We start from the raw sequence: 18,864 nt of genomic DNA, 5'->3' as shown, positions 1-18,864 counted from the left end.
GATTTACTGAATACCAAGTCAGTGGCAGGCACCTGCACTAAGTATGTGACATGTACTTTAATCCAGCTCTAAGCACTCTCCTCTGGTATTTTTGTGGATGCTCCAAAGTTAAGTATGTTTTGTTGGTATAGCCATGCCTTCTTGAAAAAGACAGAATGAATCACGTCTCCTGGAAAAACCCACAGAAGCTCTCTTTAGAGGTCACAGTCTTCTTTCCTGCTCACAAATGTTGAAGGATTTGGCAAAATACAAAAGCTGTTCTTATCTCAAAGTAAACGTCTCTTAGCGTACTGGTGAGATGGGCAAAATGGGAATTACTCAGATGCCATATACACATCACTGGTGGCTCTGAGGATGACCATTCTGGGATTTACTTCTAATATCCTTTCCCAAAGGAAAGATGGTTTGCGTCGCATGGTCTGTTAATGCTTGCCCAGATTCTGAAACCCAAGCAATGGGAGGCAAGGATCAAGGCTCAGTAGATTCCTTGTCCTCTTTAAAATAGCGACCATCTGCTCCGCCCTAACACGTTGGCATACAAGTCCAAAAGAGAGTAAATACGAAAGCAATTAAAATAAACTACTGTGCATTAGTGTGGTTTGATTTATGTAAACAACTTCTGTAGGACAAGATGGCTGTGGTTTGGGTAATGCTCGTATCTGTGAAACTCAAGTAAGCAAAATATAGCTTGGTATGTATAGAACATTCTTAGCCATGTTCTTCTGCTAGAAACTATCTCAGTTGAGATGAATTCAATGATTAGAATGAGGCCCGGACTTACCCAGTGAAGGTCATAATCTAGCCTCGCTCTTCCCTCGTCGTCCTCATATAAGGTGAATCCTTCCCTCCGGGCCTGATAATACTCTTTCCGCAACTTCTGGATGCGGTCCGTGCTTGCAGGCCGGCCACTGTGGGACATAACCATACAAACACACTCACATAGAGTACATCATCCTGGGAAGTCACTTTTTGGTCTTATTAAAGGAGCTGACATCTAAATTGGGATGATTCAACAATGTGATTCAAATATGCTAGGAAAACTGTAAAATCAGTAATAAAAGTGAGCAAAAAAAGGTCTTTATATAAATATATTTAGCTCCAAGGGTCAAAACATTTGACTTGGGATTAACAAATTCCTTTTGAGTGAAAAGGTACTGTAAGGTCCTGACCTTTAGAGCAATTAAAAGAGCCATCTCTTTTTTCTTACAATCATCCGCATGGAATTTGGCTAAATTTTAATGTAATTATTTCATTTTCTCCAATAAGAAGCTGCCAAATTGAGACCAGTTGTTCGACCTGAAGATGGGATGTGGCATGGAGTTGGCATGAGCCAGTCTTCATGTCAGTGACACTGATGCATTGCTAAAGTGGGGGGTAGCATACATGTCAGCATATGGGCCCACAGGGCATAGGGAAAGCAAAGAAAGCAGAAGCCACATCAAGAAGTAAAAAGAAAAATTAAAGAAATGGGTGATAGTGGAATATTCCACCTTCATTACTTCATTACATTACTCCCGATTCTCCTCTCTCTACTCTAGTCCCTTCCTTCTCTCAGGAATTACAGTTTCTCAGTGACTCATCCATGCAACCCCAAACTGGTCAGCCAGTGGCTCCCTTTTAGCTTGGATTAGTCACGATCGTTTCAACAGAACCAACATCATGGGATACAATTCAGGGCTAGGAAATAAGAGGAGAATGCTAGGGACATTTCAGCAACCATTCAACTTCTTTGGTTCATCTGAGACATAACCGAGTGTCCTATTGGGCCAGAACTTGTGTTAAGATCTAGGAAAGTGAAGATAAACAGTCCATAGTCCTTGTCTGCAAAAAGCACATGGTCTGGGAATGAGGGGATTGAAGGGCATACAGAAGGCTACAGTCCAGGTGCTACAACAGCAGTCTAATAAGGGACTGTGGGGACAGTGACTGCTTAAACTATCAGAGGGAGAGCAGGGCCATGGAAGAAGATTATGGAAAGCTTCACAGAGGAGGTGACACCTTAGTGAGTCTAGAAGGATATATAGGGGTTCAACAGCTGGACAAGTGGGATGAGGAAATTTCAGGTAGAGGAAATTTCAGGTAGAGGGAAGGGCGATACAGACGACAGAAATGAGAAGGCATCTTGCCTTGGGGGAACAGATGGAAGTAAGTCCATGTGGGCAAGCAGTGATCTTCAACTTCTTCTGTCCTGCCTCACACACACACACATCTCACGCAACCCATGTTCCCTTCCCTTTCTCATTTAGGGAGCGAGTTAGAATACAAACGAGTGCTGGTGACTTTAGGGATATTTTGAATTTACTCTAATCAATGACAGAAGTATATCACCTGCAAATTTGGGTACTTGAACTCAATTCATAGCAACATGTAATCATACGGACACTTGTGTTTGATGGGTAGGTGAGGATCACTGCTCTGGTAGACAGGGTAGATGGGAGGGGGCAGTGAGGAGGGACAGACAAGACTGAAAAGGCAAGAAAGGGACCCATTGTGAAGAGCTGGGCATGCCCGAAGATTCCCATGTATTACCGTGGAGTTGTAAGTTTAAAGGAGACTTCACATTAAAGGAGATACCGGAAAGCAACAGAAAGAAGTCATCTACTATTTGGTGAAACAATTTTGAAGCTAGACTTGTAAACTGTGAAAAGAAAATGGTGAGTGAACATCTTTTGGAGGAAAAGCATTCTTCCCCAACTAGATTGTAAGTTAACTGGTGATGTCGTACAATATATCTACAAAGTTAACATAGGGTTCTGGGCTTCCTACGCATTCGACAGACATGCAGCAGCCCACGCCTTTTATTAAGAAAAGACAAACCCCTGGGGATCACATATCTTTATTTTTCTTCAATATGTATTTAAAAACACTCAAGACAGTTTTATTTCTTTACTAGGCTTTTCTTAAAGTAAAAATTTTTCCAAGAAAGAAGCAGAATGAGACCAGAAATATGGAGAACATTCTGGTGGTTGCCAGAGGAGAGGAAGTGGAGAGAGGGGCAAAATGGGTGAAGGGGACTGGGAGGTAGAGGCTTCCCATTATGGAATGAAGCAGCCATGGGGATGAAAGGAACAGCCTCGGGAACATACTTGACAGTACTGGAACAGCATTGCATGGTGACACACAGAAGCCACACTTGTGGCGAGCACAGTAAAACACAGAGTGGCTGAATCACTTTGCTGGACACCTGAAACTAAGGTAACACTGTGCGTCAGCTACACTCAAATAAAAAAAAAAATGAAGTTTTTGGGCATTTGAAAAAGATAATAAGAAAAAATAATGGAAGGTCTGCTATGCTTTTCTGAACAATGTGAAAGCAGGCGAGGCAGGCCAGGTCTCTGAGGACCAGCTTCCTTTCCTCTTGAGGACCGTGAGCTGTCTATGGCGCCCGTGTGCAGTGCACAGGCTTCTGCTGATGACGTGAACGTGTGAGCCAGGCTCAAACTCACCAGATGAGTTCAATCAACGCGGTGCAAACATTGCATACATAATCTATTAGTTTACCCAAAGAAACTGAAGCACTGAATTCAAGCAGAATGAAGTCATTAGTAATAAAGGAAAAAAAATGGTAAGGCACTGTTTTAAAACTCCCCACAATTTTCCTACATTTGCAGTGGAAAAAAAAATCATACTCAGACTATAAACTATTCTTCCATATGCCTATAAATACATAAATTTAAAAATATGGGTCTGATCAGATTTTAGTTCTCAAATAGAGGGAATGGGGCAAGGATACAAAATCAGCTGTTTAGGGTTCAGAAAATCCCCTATGGCTGACAGGACCATGACTATTTACCCAGAAAAGAAATCTGGCCTCAGAGAAAAAAACAGGAAAAAAGTCTAGGAAGTCATGGACCATCTAAGTGCAAAACATGCTGCATCTTCTCCCTGGTATGAATATTTTAAAGAAGATGTGGGACATGGTGCAAACCTTTCATAAGGACTCCAGACTACACCTCACCCTTATCTCTTTTTTTTTTTTTCTCTCCAGCCCTCATCCTGCCCTTAGTAACTATATCAGATTTTTCCCCTTGATTATATCAAGTGTTTGATATAATAAAATTAGGACGAGCAAATTCCGATCCCATTTTTCAGCTCTTCTCTGCGGATAATACTGACACACTTACCACTAAGTCAATAAAAATGATATGCATGGCTGTTGTGACCGAAGCAGTTAATTGATCCCATTTTGTGTTGAAAATGTAGAAATTTGAAGAGGAACACAAAAACATCTTTGTCATAACAGTGGCAATAATTATAATAGCTATTATTTATGGAACACTTACATATCAAACACACTGATACAAGCTATTACTGCCTTCACTTCCTGTCCAGAGCAGACCTAAGTAATTGATTACAGCATTCTTTCCTAATGAACCTAGATATGGCCTTAGAATCCTTCTTAACCCAGAACTTCAGAAAGCCACTATCAAAAAAAAGCCACTACACTAAAAGATACCTTAGAAGCTTCCAAAGTTTCATCAGATTATGATGTCCCTCAAATAGCCTTACAACCATATAAAATCAGTCAAAGTATCAATAACCTCATCTCTAAGTCCCTACTTTGAAAATTAGGCTTTCTGTGTTATTTGTTCACTGGATGAAGTAAAGTTTGGCCATTCTTACAAAAATTCCTACTCTACCTGTATTCATATGTAGATGGTCAGCACCACTCCTGCACTTCTAATGTGCTGAAGTTTTATGTGAAATTAATTCAAGCAGTATAGCAAAACAGATTTATGTTGTAGTGACTTCTTATAAATGATACTGCTTATGCCTTTAAAGGTAGATATAGTTAAACAGGCTCTTCTTATTACACTTCCGACCTGGACAGAGTTTAAAGTTGTGAAGGAGTTCAGAAACCATGTCCTTTTCATCATAGTGATATATTCCCATATGCAGTAAACCTATAGCAATACATTTCCATATGCAATAAACATCACAGTAAGGCCTTATCTCCTCCTTTGAAATCTAACCTTATTCTTCTAATTCTTTACATTCTTCTAGTTTGCAGTGACCTCAATTGAAGTACACTTTATTTATTTATTTTTAGAGGTTTTATTAATTTGAAAGAGAAAGAATGAGTGATGGGGAGGAGGGAAGAGAGAGAGAGAGAGAGAGAGAGAGAGAGAGAAGCAGACTCCCTGCTGAGCAGGGAGCCCTATGTGGGGCTCGATCCCAGCCAGGACCCCAAGATCATGACCTGAGCTGAAGGCAGATGCTCTGTGTATGCCATGGTCTCCTTCCATTACTGCTGCAGGCTGGAGAAAAGAAACTAACGTATTAAGCCCCTGTGATGCCCTAAGTATAGTACTTATGCCTTAACACTTCATCTCATCTAATCCTCAATCAAATTTGGGAAGATAACGTAGTGACATTTCGCAGATGCCGGTGCCGAGGCTCCAGGAAGTTAAGTAGCACAGCTGGCGGATGGTGGACCAGGCGTTGTGTGACTTCAGGACCAGTGTGATTTCCACCGTATCACGCTGCCTTGCAGGAAAGGCATTAAAATGCAACAGGCATTTTGTAGCAGAAGCTCACAGGCATTTCAAGGCAAAGGGAATTTAGCAGAGCCCATTTATAGCCATACCTTTTGATATCCTTTTATTTGCACAGAACTTTGCAATAAAAATAGAAATTGAAGTAGCTGAAGTAATAGAAATACATGCAATGAAGTCTGTCTTCATTTAAGAATGATGTTGAGGGGCGCCTGGGTGGCTCAGTGGGTTAAAGCCTCTGCCTTCGGCTCGGGTCATGATCCCAGGGTCCTGGGATCGAGCCCCGCGTCTGGCTTTCTGCTTGGCTGAGAGCCTGCTTCCCTTCCTCTCTCTCTGCCTGTCTCTCTGCTTACTTGTGATCTCTGTCTGACAAATAAATAAATAAAATTAAAAAAAAAAGAATGATGTTGAAACGATCGCAGACTGAGATTTCTGGGTAATTAATATTACATCTCTAACAGACTCATGTGGGAAAGCGGTATAAAAATGAATGGGGTGCAAAAGAGCATCAACATAAGACAGAGATCCCATATGAAAGTGGAACTCTGGAGCAAGACCAGGACTCAGAGGCATCGAGGGCTGCTCCTGGTAAACTTCACCACGGACTACACGAGAAGGACTTGATCGCTGGCAATGATGCATTGCCGGATTGTGAATTAATCTGCAATGACTTTACGTGTGTGCTTAAGCGGGCACGCGTGTAAATACATGAGTGAATTGTGTATAATGAATTCCCAAGAGCTGTGTCATTTTCAGAGAGCCTCAAGACAATGTGGTTTTCCATTTTAAAGAAGATTTGTTCAACTGACTGACTACAGTGAGTACAGCCCTCCTTTGTAGGTACCTACGTGGGGTCCAGAATTGGTGATGTGGTTAAGAAAACAGTCCTTATAAAATGGAAGCTTCACAGGAATGTTCCTACCTCGATGTGATAACCCTTACAAACTCACTGAATAAAACGATTTAAATGAGAAGAACGCATGTGAACAACAAGCAGGAATCTACACAGTGTTTTTGAGTTTGGGGTTTGATGAGAGTCTTTAATTGTGTAGAAGTTACCATAGAAAAGTTATTTTGATGCTTGCCATAAAAAATTTTAATTATATAGGTATGGTGTTAGTCTTCCACATTTACAAGAGAGTAGAATTTTAAAAGTTTTCTGAAAAAGGATTAGCCTCCTAAAAGACACGGTGCAAAGGGAAACACTTTTATACCCTTTAAGAATGCCAAGATGCTGTTCCTTCCCCATTCTTTCCCCATTGTCAAGGCCCCCCCAACCCCCTGCCACCCGGCCATGGGAAGGGTTGCTCATTTTGTCTTTTTGCCTTTAAGGACCGAAACGCCATCACAGTTTTCAACTTCAAATTTAGTAGTACCACAGCTCTTCCTGAGAAAACAGGGCATATGTATATTTTTTTCCAAGTGTGAACAGAGCCCCCAACGTACCTGAGATTCTTGGCATTCACACTCTTGACGACACAAATATAATAAAACCCAACTGTCTATATGCAATATTATTTTACTTTAAATCCCAAACTAGGTTCTAGAAAAGAATATTCTCTCGAAGACAGATAGCCATGGACACAACTCTTACTTATCTTCTGTTGGTGAGAAAGACTTCTGTCAAATGAAACATTTGGGAGATTCTTATAAATGCACTCAGGATCATTAATTCAAAAGCATTTTGAAGATTTATAGGAACTATAGCCCAATAGCACTTATACTAATACTCTACAGATTTGATATCCTACAATAAAATACACTTATATAGGGAGCCCATATATATTGAAGGAGATTTAATAATAAACAGTGGATTTTGATGGGATTTAATTCCATAGAATTCTTCAAGTGATATTCTAGTCCTGAATAGTTCTGAAAATTATCCAGTGTAAATAGCCAGTGAAAATTACAATTAGGTAAATACGCCCTTCTTTTCCCTGCTCCCAATTTCTTGTAACGGATTTTCAAAGGTACACTGACAAGTAAGTTTTTTCAGTTTAGTCTAGTGCAATTTGGGGACCCAGATATGACTCCCCATAAACAACATTTGGGAATTCTTCCTAATTTTTTCCCAAATTCACCAATCACTATGTATGATGGTTGCCTCCATTTGCAATTATTTTTGCAAAAAAATTCCCCAAATAATAAGTGGACACCTTTCCTCACACAAACATTTGCTTTCTATCAGATTTAAGTTATCTTGTTGATCAAACAATTACTCTAAATTAAGAACCCTTTGCTTACCATAACTGCCTAAAAATTCCTATATTAAGAGTAACAAGTTTAGAGAAAGAGTAAATGATATTAACAGACAAAATAATTTTCACATTTAGAATCTCCTCTAATTTGAGGCCTACTTTTGTAGGTTAGTTGTCTCTGACTTAATAGGTAAAGAATCAATGCTCAGACATCTTAAGAGAATATTTAAGGTCACATAGCAATCTGGTGGCAGAATTTGGGGGAAAAAAAAAAACGTGCTCTATGCTAATACATGACTTTGAAAAGTATGTATTTGTATACATTTCTAAGAGCTCAAAAAAATTACACTTATGTTAGGAACCCGTGGAGAGGCTGAAACACTGGTCCAGAGAGGTCGATAAGCAGGTAAGGTCATAAAGAAGACGGCAGAACCACACACATGATGTATTAGCTCAGCCTGTAATCCTGAATGTGGTCCTTACTCCAGCCGTTCGGAGGCTGCCTGTGGCATTTTAACCCAGATGCAACAATCTGACAATGTGACTTGGCCTACCTGGGCTCCTGATTTTGCCATGGCAACCTGAGTTTGACCTTTTGTCTTTCTCAACATGTTTTCTGCTTTTAGCATCTGTTCCCTTTAAGATCCTTGTCTTGGTATTTCCATCCCTAGCTTGGTGGAACTGACCTTCTGACTCCTATAGTTTGAAGATTTGTCCTGGAAATCTTAACCCTGGACTGGACCTTGACCCCAATGAATCAAACTTTAGTGGAAATAAAGGCCCCCTTCCCTTGGTACTTCTGATTGCATAATGGTGAGCATTTCCACTCACACCACGAACCACAGCTACCATTTACTGTTGAAAGTAATCTCATTGATGCATGAAGGACAACTTTCTCCCTTGTGATTGATTGTTGTGACTGAGAATCTCACCAGATCAATGTCATCTCCTGTTCTGATAAAAGGCATTCCTCTACCTTTGCTCTTTATCACTGGAGACAATGCAAGGCCCCTTGCTAATCAGAACATTCGGCTTCTCTATCTCCATTTCTAGCAAAAGCAGAAATTTCTTAGGAGTGACACTGTTATTCACAATTCAACAACACACAAGTTATTATTCACAGCTTCAACTCGTGATTAGAAGCCCAGAACATATAACTGCATTATTCTGATACTGTACAATGACCTTCTGGCTGCGTTCAAATTTCAGAAGCCAGTTTTGCCATTAGTCATAAAATACCCATTGGAGTTATTCATATTTTGCATAGCATTCTAGTATATTTCCAATGCAGTGCAGTGTTTTTGAGCCTTAAATGGTTTACACAAATACTGGACACACTCAAAGTTATGTATAAGCGTGTGATACACATGCTTAAATGTTGTATTGTTTAATTAACAATTTTATTGTTAATAAAATGTTGCCCATTTTATTAACAATACAAAGTATGTGGGGGTCACAGAAGGAATCTATCAAGTGTTTCATATGGTAATTTTTTTTCTTAAGAAAGATTTTAAAATGTGGTTGAAAAGTTCACAGGAGAGGGCAGAAAAAGTAGCCCTTCAATTCTACTCTACATCTTTGCAAAACATGCATGCATAGATGCAAAGAAAAATACATTTGGGGCCAACCGGGAACTGTGAATCCATTATGTCTTCTGTTAAAGATGATAAATAAAGCACGTTCTGAACCATAATTCATGTAGCTACAGTTGCTCTTACATGGCTGGGATACAGCAACGTGGCACCATTTAACTATATTTAACTCGTGCAACTAATCTTTAAGCTTAGACAAAAATGAGGACCTGGGGCAAATGGCAATTTACGTAGTGATAGTGCTCCCACTGGCCCTTCCATGTTAATGAACATGGGATGCTGGACATGAACTGAGTTGGTTTCCCTCAGCTGGTGTCTGTTCCCAGGTGTCACTGTCTGCTTCACATCGTGCTGAAGATGATACCAGTATTTTAAGATATTGCATGACTTACACAACATGGCCCTCATATGCGAGCCAAACACTTCAGCTGGTGTTCAACCAAAGGAATAGCTAACTGATGCACTGCTGCAGGAAACCGTGTTGTGTGGGTATAGTGAAAGATTACAGGTAGGATCCAATAGAGCACTCTCCAAAAGTGTTTTTCAAGGTTAATTCTGGCTATATACAACTTTTGTCTCCTCTAATAGCTCTAGAAACTAACCTTGAGACATGATTCCACATTCAACATCACAAGTTTTCTTGAACAGTTTTATGGTCCCCCCCCAAAATCAGCAAAATATTGATAAAAAGATAAATGGAAGAAACCTATAAAACTTGGATCATTTTAACTCTCACTCACATTCTTGAGTTGGACGAAAATTACTGATAGAGGAATAAACTTTTGTTGCTTATACAGTACTTGAGCAAATCAATGATATTACACGTGTATGCGTGTGCGTACACATACACCTTCCCAAAGAAATCCTCACCAGCAATTGCAGGACTTGCAAGATAAAATTATTATATTCTATGCTTAAATCAAACACAGCCTGAGTTTTAGGAATACATAGCTGACATTTAGATGTGGATTAATCTTTCAGGGTCAATTCTGGGAAAAATAAGCCTTTGTGGGCTGCAGGCCATAAAACCTTGGGACTTCATAGGCCCCTGAGAAATTTGTTCATTCTCAGAGGAAACAACATAGAAGGTCTGTCCCCTCCCAGGGGATCCTGGAATGCCATCAAAGGCCACTGATTCCTGACAGCTGGACATCTAGACCTTTCCTTTCAAACAGTAAGGAAATAAAGCCTAATCGACTACAGAATTTTAGAGATTCTAAATGATTTAGTGCATGGATGGTGGTGTTTTGGGCTTTGTTTGTTTGTTTTGTTCTATTTTTTTAGAGGATACTCTCAGTCAGGAAACGTTATTGTATGCTGTGGTAACCAAATGTCAGTAGATTAAAACAGCAATTATTTACTCACATTATGAGACCTTTTCCCCCCTTCCAATAGAAGGGGTTGAGAAAGTAATTAAAGTGACAAAGAGGGGCGCCTGGGTGGCTCAGTGGGTTAAAGCCTCTGCCTTCGGCTCAGGTCATGATCCCAGGGTCCTGGGATCGAGCCCCGCATGGGGCTCTCTGCTCAGCAGGGAGCCTGCTTCCTCCTCCCTCTCTCTCTGTCTGCCTCTCTGCCTACTTGTGATCTCTGTGTGTCAAATAAAATAAATAAAAAATCTTTAAAAAAAAATAAAGTGACAAAGAGAAAAAAAATATTTAAAAACAACTCAAGTTTTTCAATTGAAAGGAGCTAAAGATTATGATTAGGGGCTCATAATGTCAGGAGACAAAATCTTCTAAATGCATGCGATATGTAAGTTAGTCCTTCCCTTCATACGCAGTAAAGGCATATATAATAAGTTGTTTGAACAGCCACCATGAATGCATGGGTCACATAGCGATGTGACTGTGGGGCAGAACTTAATTATCACACATATGGCGCTAAATCATACGAGCTCATAAACATAGAATTCGATATGCAGTATTCTGATATGATTAGCATAAAAGCAATTAAGTACAGAAACTTATTAAGAACGTGTTTTGATAGTACCTCAATTCCTCTCGTTCCTTTTACACCTATATGCATGAATGCTGAGCTCTTCTGCGATTTTAAATAGGGTTACAACAATTATCCAATCCAAATAGCTTCTCAGCTTCAAAGAGCCACATGAAAAGTTAACATATACTTAGGTCCCAGAGGGTGTCAGCTCCAAGAATATCCCACAGCTCTCATTTACCTGGGTGTAAAGTGAGCTCTCCTAACCCTCTAACCTCACGTTGACCTCCTGACACGAGGGATTTATGGGATAGAGACAACTTACATTATCTTCTCCTACAGACTATTTCAGTTGTTTTTAAAAGATATTCCGATTCTTAACAAATCCTTTTTAGGAGCATGGTGATTTTCTTTTCGCCTGAAAAGTAATAAATTGGTACCAAACTTAGATCATCAACTACTTTTGTAGAAGTTTTCCAATAACCCTCTGAATGTTTTCAGATGTGTACATTTATTTCAACTTATACCTATTTATTTATTCTTAAATATCGTCATGTCCCTGGCCCTGGTGATATAATGGTGGTTGAGACCCAGACCTGATCTTCAGGGATTTCACAGTCTTGTGGGGGAAGATGGAGATATAAGTAAATAAATAATTACAGTGCAATGTGGCAATTATTCTGAGGAAGTATCATGAAGGCTAATGAAATCCTGCAGTAGCTCAGAGGATAGGTGATTAGCTCTTCTTGTGGAGGCCAGGAGAAAGGAAAAGGAGAGCAAGGATAAAGGTGGGGGGCTGGGCATGCCAGTGGAAGACACCTCAGGTGGCATGAGTTGGCAACACTAAAGGGTATATGGTCAGACACGGCAGAAGTGTGGAAGTGGGGGAAGAAATTCTAGGAAATGGAGCTGATAGGACTTGAGCAGCTCCACTTGCCAATCTTTCCAGAAGGGACGATGATGGGGAATCATTGGAGGACTTCAAATAGGGTAGACGTCTTCATCAGAATTATTCTTTCCACCAGGATAACCCTGGGAGAACCTCACTTTCTCCGGCCCAACATCTCATCACGAAGAAAGGAATCAGCTGACCTCAGTAGGTATTTCTTGCTCTTATATTCAATCACTTCTTGGGTGTGTATAGAGTTGAAGCTACATGGTTGGCCAAATCATTGGCAAAAGTCATCTTCTATTTCCCTGATTGCTGGGTACTGTGCCTGGAAGGCCACTTTCTTTCAAGGCATTGGGACTTGGCGCCTTTCTTTCAACTTGAAAACTGAACATTCCAAAACCAGAGCTCTTGTTTAACCAGGAACATTAGCTGGTGATGAAGCATGACGCATTGTTAATATAGTGATAAATTTCCCATTAGGAACAGGGCACTGGCTGCCAAATCAGAGGGCAAAAAGTTAAAAAAACAAAACAAAGCCAATGAAACCAGCCCATTATGGGTTGACAAAGACTTTTATTTTCCCTGGCACTTTAAGGGAAAGTAGTCACAGAATCTTAATTAATAAATAGCCATTGCTCCATTCAGGCGAGGTAATGGTAGTGCCTCAGTATCTGCCATGGAACAATTTGTAGCTGTCTTCTTGATCTGAAAAGTGAATGAGTCGTCGACTCTCAAAAAAGAGGGGAAATTAGGCACTATGCTGCTGACAACTGAACTCTATAAATAACCCACAGTGAAAATGAATAAAAAACATGCCTTCCCCCAGCTTTCAGTAGCCTCTCGACAGTGTGACAGTTGCTAGTTTTTTCAATAAACATGATGTCAATTATGCCTTTTATCCATCATGGCAAAGTCACGTGTGGGGAATAATTGAGTATCTTTTTTCTTTTTCGGCACCTCATATAACAATGCTTTTCTGTTTTATTTATATCATACTGAGGCAAAGCAGCTGTCTGATCTGTAACCTATATGTTGTATCGACTCTATTCCTTTTTATTTCTTCCCTAGTTTCCAAAAGCTTTATTAGCAACAGTATTTTAGTCAGCTCTCAATTATCTGCAGAAATAGGTTTGGAAGGACATGAAAAATAGGCACTACAGATGACTTCGAAAACTCATTTAATCCAACAACTTTAGTTTCCTTCTCAGTGAATGTTTTCCCAGAGCTGTAAACAGTCCCCCAATTAATTGACTTAAGTTGCACATTCGTTTCCATGCCCGGCCCCTCGTTTGGTTAAGGTACTAATGAGCAGAAAAACAGGCCAAAAGGCAGGCAGGGCTTAGAAAAACAGAAGTGTTACAAAGACTTAAATGGGGGAAAACAGAATTTGGATGGTTGAGAGTTAACCACCCAGGAAACATTCACCTAAAGGATTTACTGTGGTCTTAGAGAAAGGTAACTTTTTCAGATTAAAAAGTAACAGGTATTGTTTTCCAAGCAGATAAACTGAGATCAAATGCTATGTGGGGCCTAGTTAGAGAGTTAATGAGTATTCACATAGCGGGCTCGAAGATGCTTGTGGGTGACTGCATGTTTTTCCTGAATTATGCCATTTGTCATGAACTTTATTACTATTCACTCCACTAACAACAGTTATTTTCTCCTTATTTGCAGATGTATTAAGTACAGTCCTTCGGATGTCATCAATTCATCATTTGCTAAAGGAAGAAATGGAAGGGAAGCCGAGGAACGTGTTGAACGGCACTGTGTTATTTTGTGCATTCCACATTAAGATGAAAGGAGGTATCACATTTTCTTTGAGATAGTACCTCCTCAACAACAAAATCATCTTTTATCCAAGTGTAAACAAGCCCACTAGCGAGAAGCTTTTTTTTCCTCCCACGTTCTACATAAAATATAAGCCAGAAGGCTTAAATAGAATCACTATATTATTTTATTTATTTATTACTTACCTTGACTTTTTTTTTTTAGATTTTATTTATTCATTTGAGCGAGAGAGAGACAGAGCACAAGCAAGAGAGGCAGAGGGAGACACAGAAGCAGAGGGAGAATGAGAAGACTCCCTGCTAAGCTGGGAGCCTAATGTGGGGCTCGATCCCAGGACCCTGAGATCATGACCTGAGCCGAAGGCAGCCGCTTAACCAACAGACCCAGCCAGGAACCACCCCCTCCCTTGACTTTTTTTTTTTTTTTTTTTAAACTGAATGCTCCTGTACATCTAAGAGGGCTTCTAAATTTATAAACTACAAAAAGAAGGGGAATTATTTCCACTTCTACAAAGAAGCTTTTTAATACTATATCCAGAATATCTGGGGAATTGGAGGGAGAAAAAGGAGTGTGGGGAGGGGGGAGGGACCAAAGAAAAGAGCTAATGGTCAAAACGCATCCTTATAATAAAATGAGCTTCTTAATGGATGCTCACTACAGGAATAACATTAATTCAGTATTAGGACTTTCACTGGAAAAATATGAATGTAATTTATCTTTTTAACTGTCAGCTGCATTTCTAAAGCTCCGAAGTCTGTAGCTTCCAGGGGCCTTTTGTCTTTCTGCCATGGCAGGAATATCTTGGACAGCTGTAAGAGCTTTCTAAGCCATCTTTCTCAAAGTCCATTAGCTAATTCAAGGAACCTAATTAGAGCTGCCATTTTGATGGAGCATACTGAATGCTTAGTACAAACTAGTAACACCATCAATGTTTATTAGAAATCACAAAACCCAAAGTGCTCCATTCCCTATGAATATTAATGGGAATAGAGCAAACAAAATATTTATTAAAACATATGCTTAATACCATCACGGTTTACAGACAGATATGGAGAGAGAGAGAGAGAGAGAGAGGCACACACTTGAATTTGAAGGCATGTGCCCATGAACACACAATAAACCAAGATTTATATTTAAGCAGCATGTAATCATTATTTGTATGCCCCTCCCACTTATGTCCCTTGGTTTTGCACCCTGGAATTCAGCAGCTCACAGCTGGGAAGACAGATGTAAGTTCAGAGAAGTCTGAAGAAGGGGGTGGAAGGGAACCTCTTTTTTTTTTTTTTTTTAAACAGCTGCTGAGTGCCACGAATTCTTGTCAGTGGGGAAATAAGCCTTGCTTCTCTAAAAATCAGCAGGATGATGACATCAGTACTTTCTACCCTCATCTAAATGAGGGTGTCACCAAATTAATCCAGCTGGCTACGATCCCACGTACCCACCCCGGGAGAGTTTCTGCCAGGGCATGACTCTGAATTACATGGTGCCCAAGGCTTGCTGTAACCATGCAGTTACACAGGACGGGCCCCCATTGCCCATGTCCGCTCAAGTATAGACACTTGCTCTCCTGCAGAGGCCCAGAAGACTCTCTTCTTCATTCTCTTCTCTCTGTAGCAATAAAAACCTTTGCAACGTGTTACTGTCCAGGAGCTCCTACTCCCCCTTCAAGCTGTTGCCTTCTGTTTTCTTTCCCTCTTTCCATCAAACTTTTGAAAACGATGGTCTGTGGCCTCCTTTTGCCATATCCATCCTCTCCTTTGGGTTGATGACAATCTGGTGCCCACTTTCACCACTGCTGAAACTGATCTCTGGAGGTCCACAAAACCCTAGCCTCTCTGCGGGACTGGACATTGGGCAGCAAGCCTCTTGCAAGTCTCTCTTTGTTTCCTTCTTACTTCTTCAATCTGTTGTCTGTTTCCTTCAATGGCCCTCTAAATACCACCCTTCTCTATGATTCTCTAACCCCCCTTACCCATATTTTTGACCCTGGGGATACCGTTTATTATATTCCTATAATATTATATTATTATATATATATATATATTATATATAATATATATATTATAGGATATTATAATATCCTATAATATTATATTATTATAATATTATTGTATCATATTATATACCGATTATATTATTATTATATATATAATATATATAATATATATATTATAGGATATTATAATATCCTATAATATTATATTATTATAATATTATTGTATCATATTATATACCGATTATATTCCTTCTCATGTTCACTTATTTACTGAGCCATCCATCTCACAGATGATCACTGGAGTGCTTCACTTGGGACAAGTCCTCAACACAGCCTTCCAAACAAGAAGACATTCATCTCTAGCTGTGATATTTTGAGGAAACTCCAAAGACCATGTTCAGTCCTTGGTCCACATTTGCATCTGAAACGTTCCAACATCTTTACACTCCAATTGTCCAGGAACAATCTCTTCAACTCTTCCCTAAAATCCACTTTCCCTCTTATCTTCCTGGCTTTTCAGTTCCTTCTTCATGCTCATCAAGGCTTGAAACAGCGACTAGCATTCACAGGGCAGGCTACCTTGGGGAAGTTACATAACTTCTCTCTCTGTGAATGGGGGATAATGATAGTAAGACCTTAGAGGGTTTATATTTAAAGTATTCAGAATGATGCCTGGCACGTGAGAAGGGCTCAATGAGCTAACTCCTGTTGGTATCAATATTTTTTATATTATTTTTAGCTTCTTTTCTCTCGTGTATTCTACATCCGATCAATTGCAATCAGTTGCCTCTGCTATTATGCCTCCCACCCCATGCATCCCTTCTTATAAGCCTAGTTCACACACTCCTTGTTTGGACCATGATCCCAGCTCGGTAACTAGTCTCTTGGCTGGGACTGTGTTCTAATCAGCTGCCAGGTTAGCCCTCCCAAGGCCCAGCTCTGCTCACATCATTCTCTTTGCTTTAAGAACCTCTTTGCTCTCTTCCCATTGCCTACCTCTCCAAGCCAGCCTTCCTTCCCTCTGACTCCACTTGCAGCCTGGTCTTTAGGGAAACTTTTATTCTTCCTCAAAGTCACCCTCAGCTCTTACCCACACGCCCTCTTCTATGCCTTGGTCCACACTACCTTTTCTACCTGTAGTTATGTCTCCTCCTTCTTAAGCAATATGATGAAGATGATATCAGTCTTTACTTTAAAAACATCCACTGCCTTGTCATTATGTGGGGATTCTGTCTCAAGCCCTCCCCAAGGTCCATGTGGTCGCTCTTTATCAACTGGACCTTGCCTCTCTCTGAGATTTAGCCGTCACTGACCATTCCCTGCTACATTCAGCAACTTCCTTCTTATTTTCCCCATCCCTTGGACAGCCCAAGCTCATCACAGCTCTCCTGCTTCGAGTGTTTCAGGGCATGCTCTCCCTTGCTAGGGGAGCCTTCTCTGGCTACCTAATCTGAAGACCCTTCAAGTGACTCCCTACCCACTCAGCTTGTCTGTTTCCTTGTAAAACTGATCACTCTCTGAACAGATCTTTGTTATTTATTTGTTCTTTTATCTCTGTCTGCCTATCTCTAGAAGAATATAAGGTGTGAGATGGGGGGCTCTGTATGACCTGTTTACAGGGGTTTCTCCCATGTCAGTGCTTGGCAGAGTAACTAAAGGAATGAATCTTAACCTGGTAAATCCTTCAAGATTCTTACAGTCACTCAGCAAATGCTTACTGAGCACCTCCTATTCACTAATGATGCTTCTAGACCCTGGGAACATAGGAGAGGAGGAGCACGAGACACATAACCTCACAGCCTTACATTTATTCTAGTAGGGCAGACAGTACACAAACCAATAGGAAAATGTATCAAGCAGTGGTAAGTCCACCCAGATTCGTAAGATACCATGTGGTGACAAGATAGCCACTGGGTAGCTACTTTAGATAGAGTTGTCAGGAAAGGCCTTTCTCTTTGAAGCAAAGGGTTGAATTATAAGTAGAAACCATCCAGAAGTGTCTCAATGAAGACAATCTAAAGAGAGAAAGTAGCCAAAGCCCAAGCCCTAAAGGGGGGAATGACTTTGATGAGTTAAAGGAACAGAAAGAAGGCACAGATGGCTGGAGCTGAATGCTCAAGGATGGAGTGGTAAGTGACATGGTCAAAGAGACAAGGAAGGCTGAAATCATACATGCTTTGTAGGACCTGGTCAGATCTTTGGATTCGACTTCAGGTGAAATGAGATGATATCAGAATTTTCTGAACAAGGAAGGAACATCATCTAATTTAAGTATTTAACAGACCACTCTGGCTTTTCCATGGGAGCAGACGTGCAAGTGAGCAATGATGGGAGGCTGGCCAAGGTGGTGATGGTCATGGAGGTGGAGAGAAACATGAATTCAGAAGCATTTTGTCCTAAGCATAGTCTACTCCATGAACCTTTCCTGGCAGAAGGCAGTCTTTCCTGCCTTGGAGTCCCCAAAGTACTTGGTACCTTTGTGATGGCCCTTACCTTCTTCTTCATGACATTATGATCATTGATATATTTTATTTAGTTTAAATCATTTGTTTAATCCCCAACAACTTGTGGCTAAGCAATTATCCTTTTGTGCCTTCTATAGAACTTGGTACATTGCCCTCGCATGGGATGTAGTCAACAAACACATTTTTGCAGGAGTTGAAAACAAGAAAGTGATTTGACAAAACGAGCCAGGAGAAGTGGGAAGGAAAAGGGAGAGACAATGGTGCCATTTCAGGGGTGGGGGAGAGTATAGGTCTGGGGGTGGGAGTGTGTACAGGAGAGGTTGTGGGCTGTGACCACCCCAGCTGTTGCCTGGAGAAGGTGTGAATTTTTGCATATCCCCTTCCCAGGCTCATAAGCTGAAAACAAGTCCATCCGTCTTGGTTTTATGGCTACTCTGCCATTTCTAGGCATTGCACAGTTAGCTCACTACTTAAAGAAATGACAAGTCTTTGAAGTTCTTTCC

The 18,864-nt window shown here is 40.4% G+C and overlaps 1 protein-coding gene across 3 annotated transcripts in view; it reads right to left on the bottom strand.

Moving 5' to 3' along the window:
- PARD3B (par-3 family cell polarity regulator beta) overlaps positions 1 to 18,864 on the bottom strand; it is a 1,059,813-nt gene that overhangs the window by 98,841 nt on the left and 942,108 nt on the right. For all 3 annotated transcript variants that reach the window (XM_047720837.1, XM_047720838.1, XM_047720839.1), the window contains one exon: positions 782 to 908. In XM_047720837.1, coding sequence (XP_047576793.1) covers positions 782 to 908 — 127 coding nt within the window. The remainder of the gene's footprint in view (positions 1 to 781; positions 909 to 18,864) is intronic.

This window comes from Lutra lutra, chromosome 3 (assembly GCF_902655055.1).
Source record: "Lutra lutra chromosome 3, mLutLut1.2, whole genome shotgun sequence".
Classification (NCBI taxonomy): domain Eukaryota; kingdom Metazoa; phylum Chordata; class Mammalia; order Carnivora; family Mustelidae; genus Lutra; species Lutra lutra.
The sequence above is the reverse complement of the archived record's forward strand: the minus strand, read 5'-3'. Positions and strand labels throughout refer to the sequence as shown.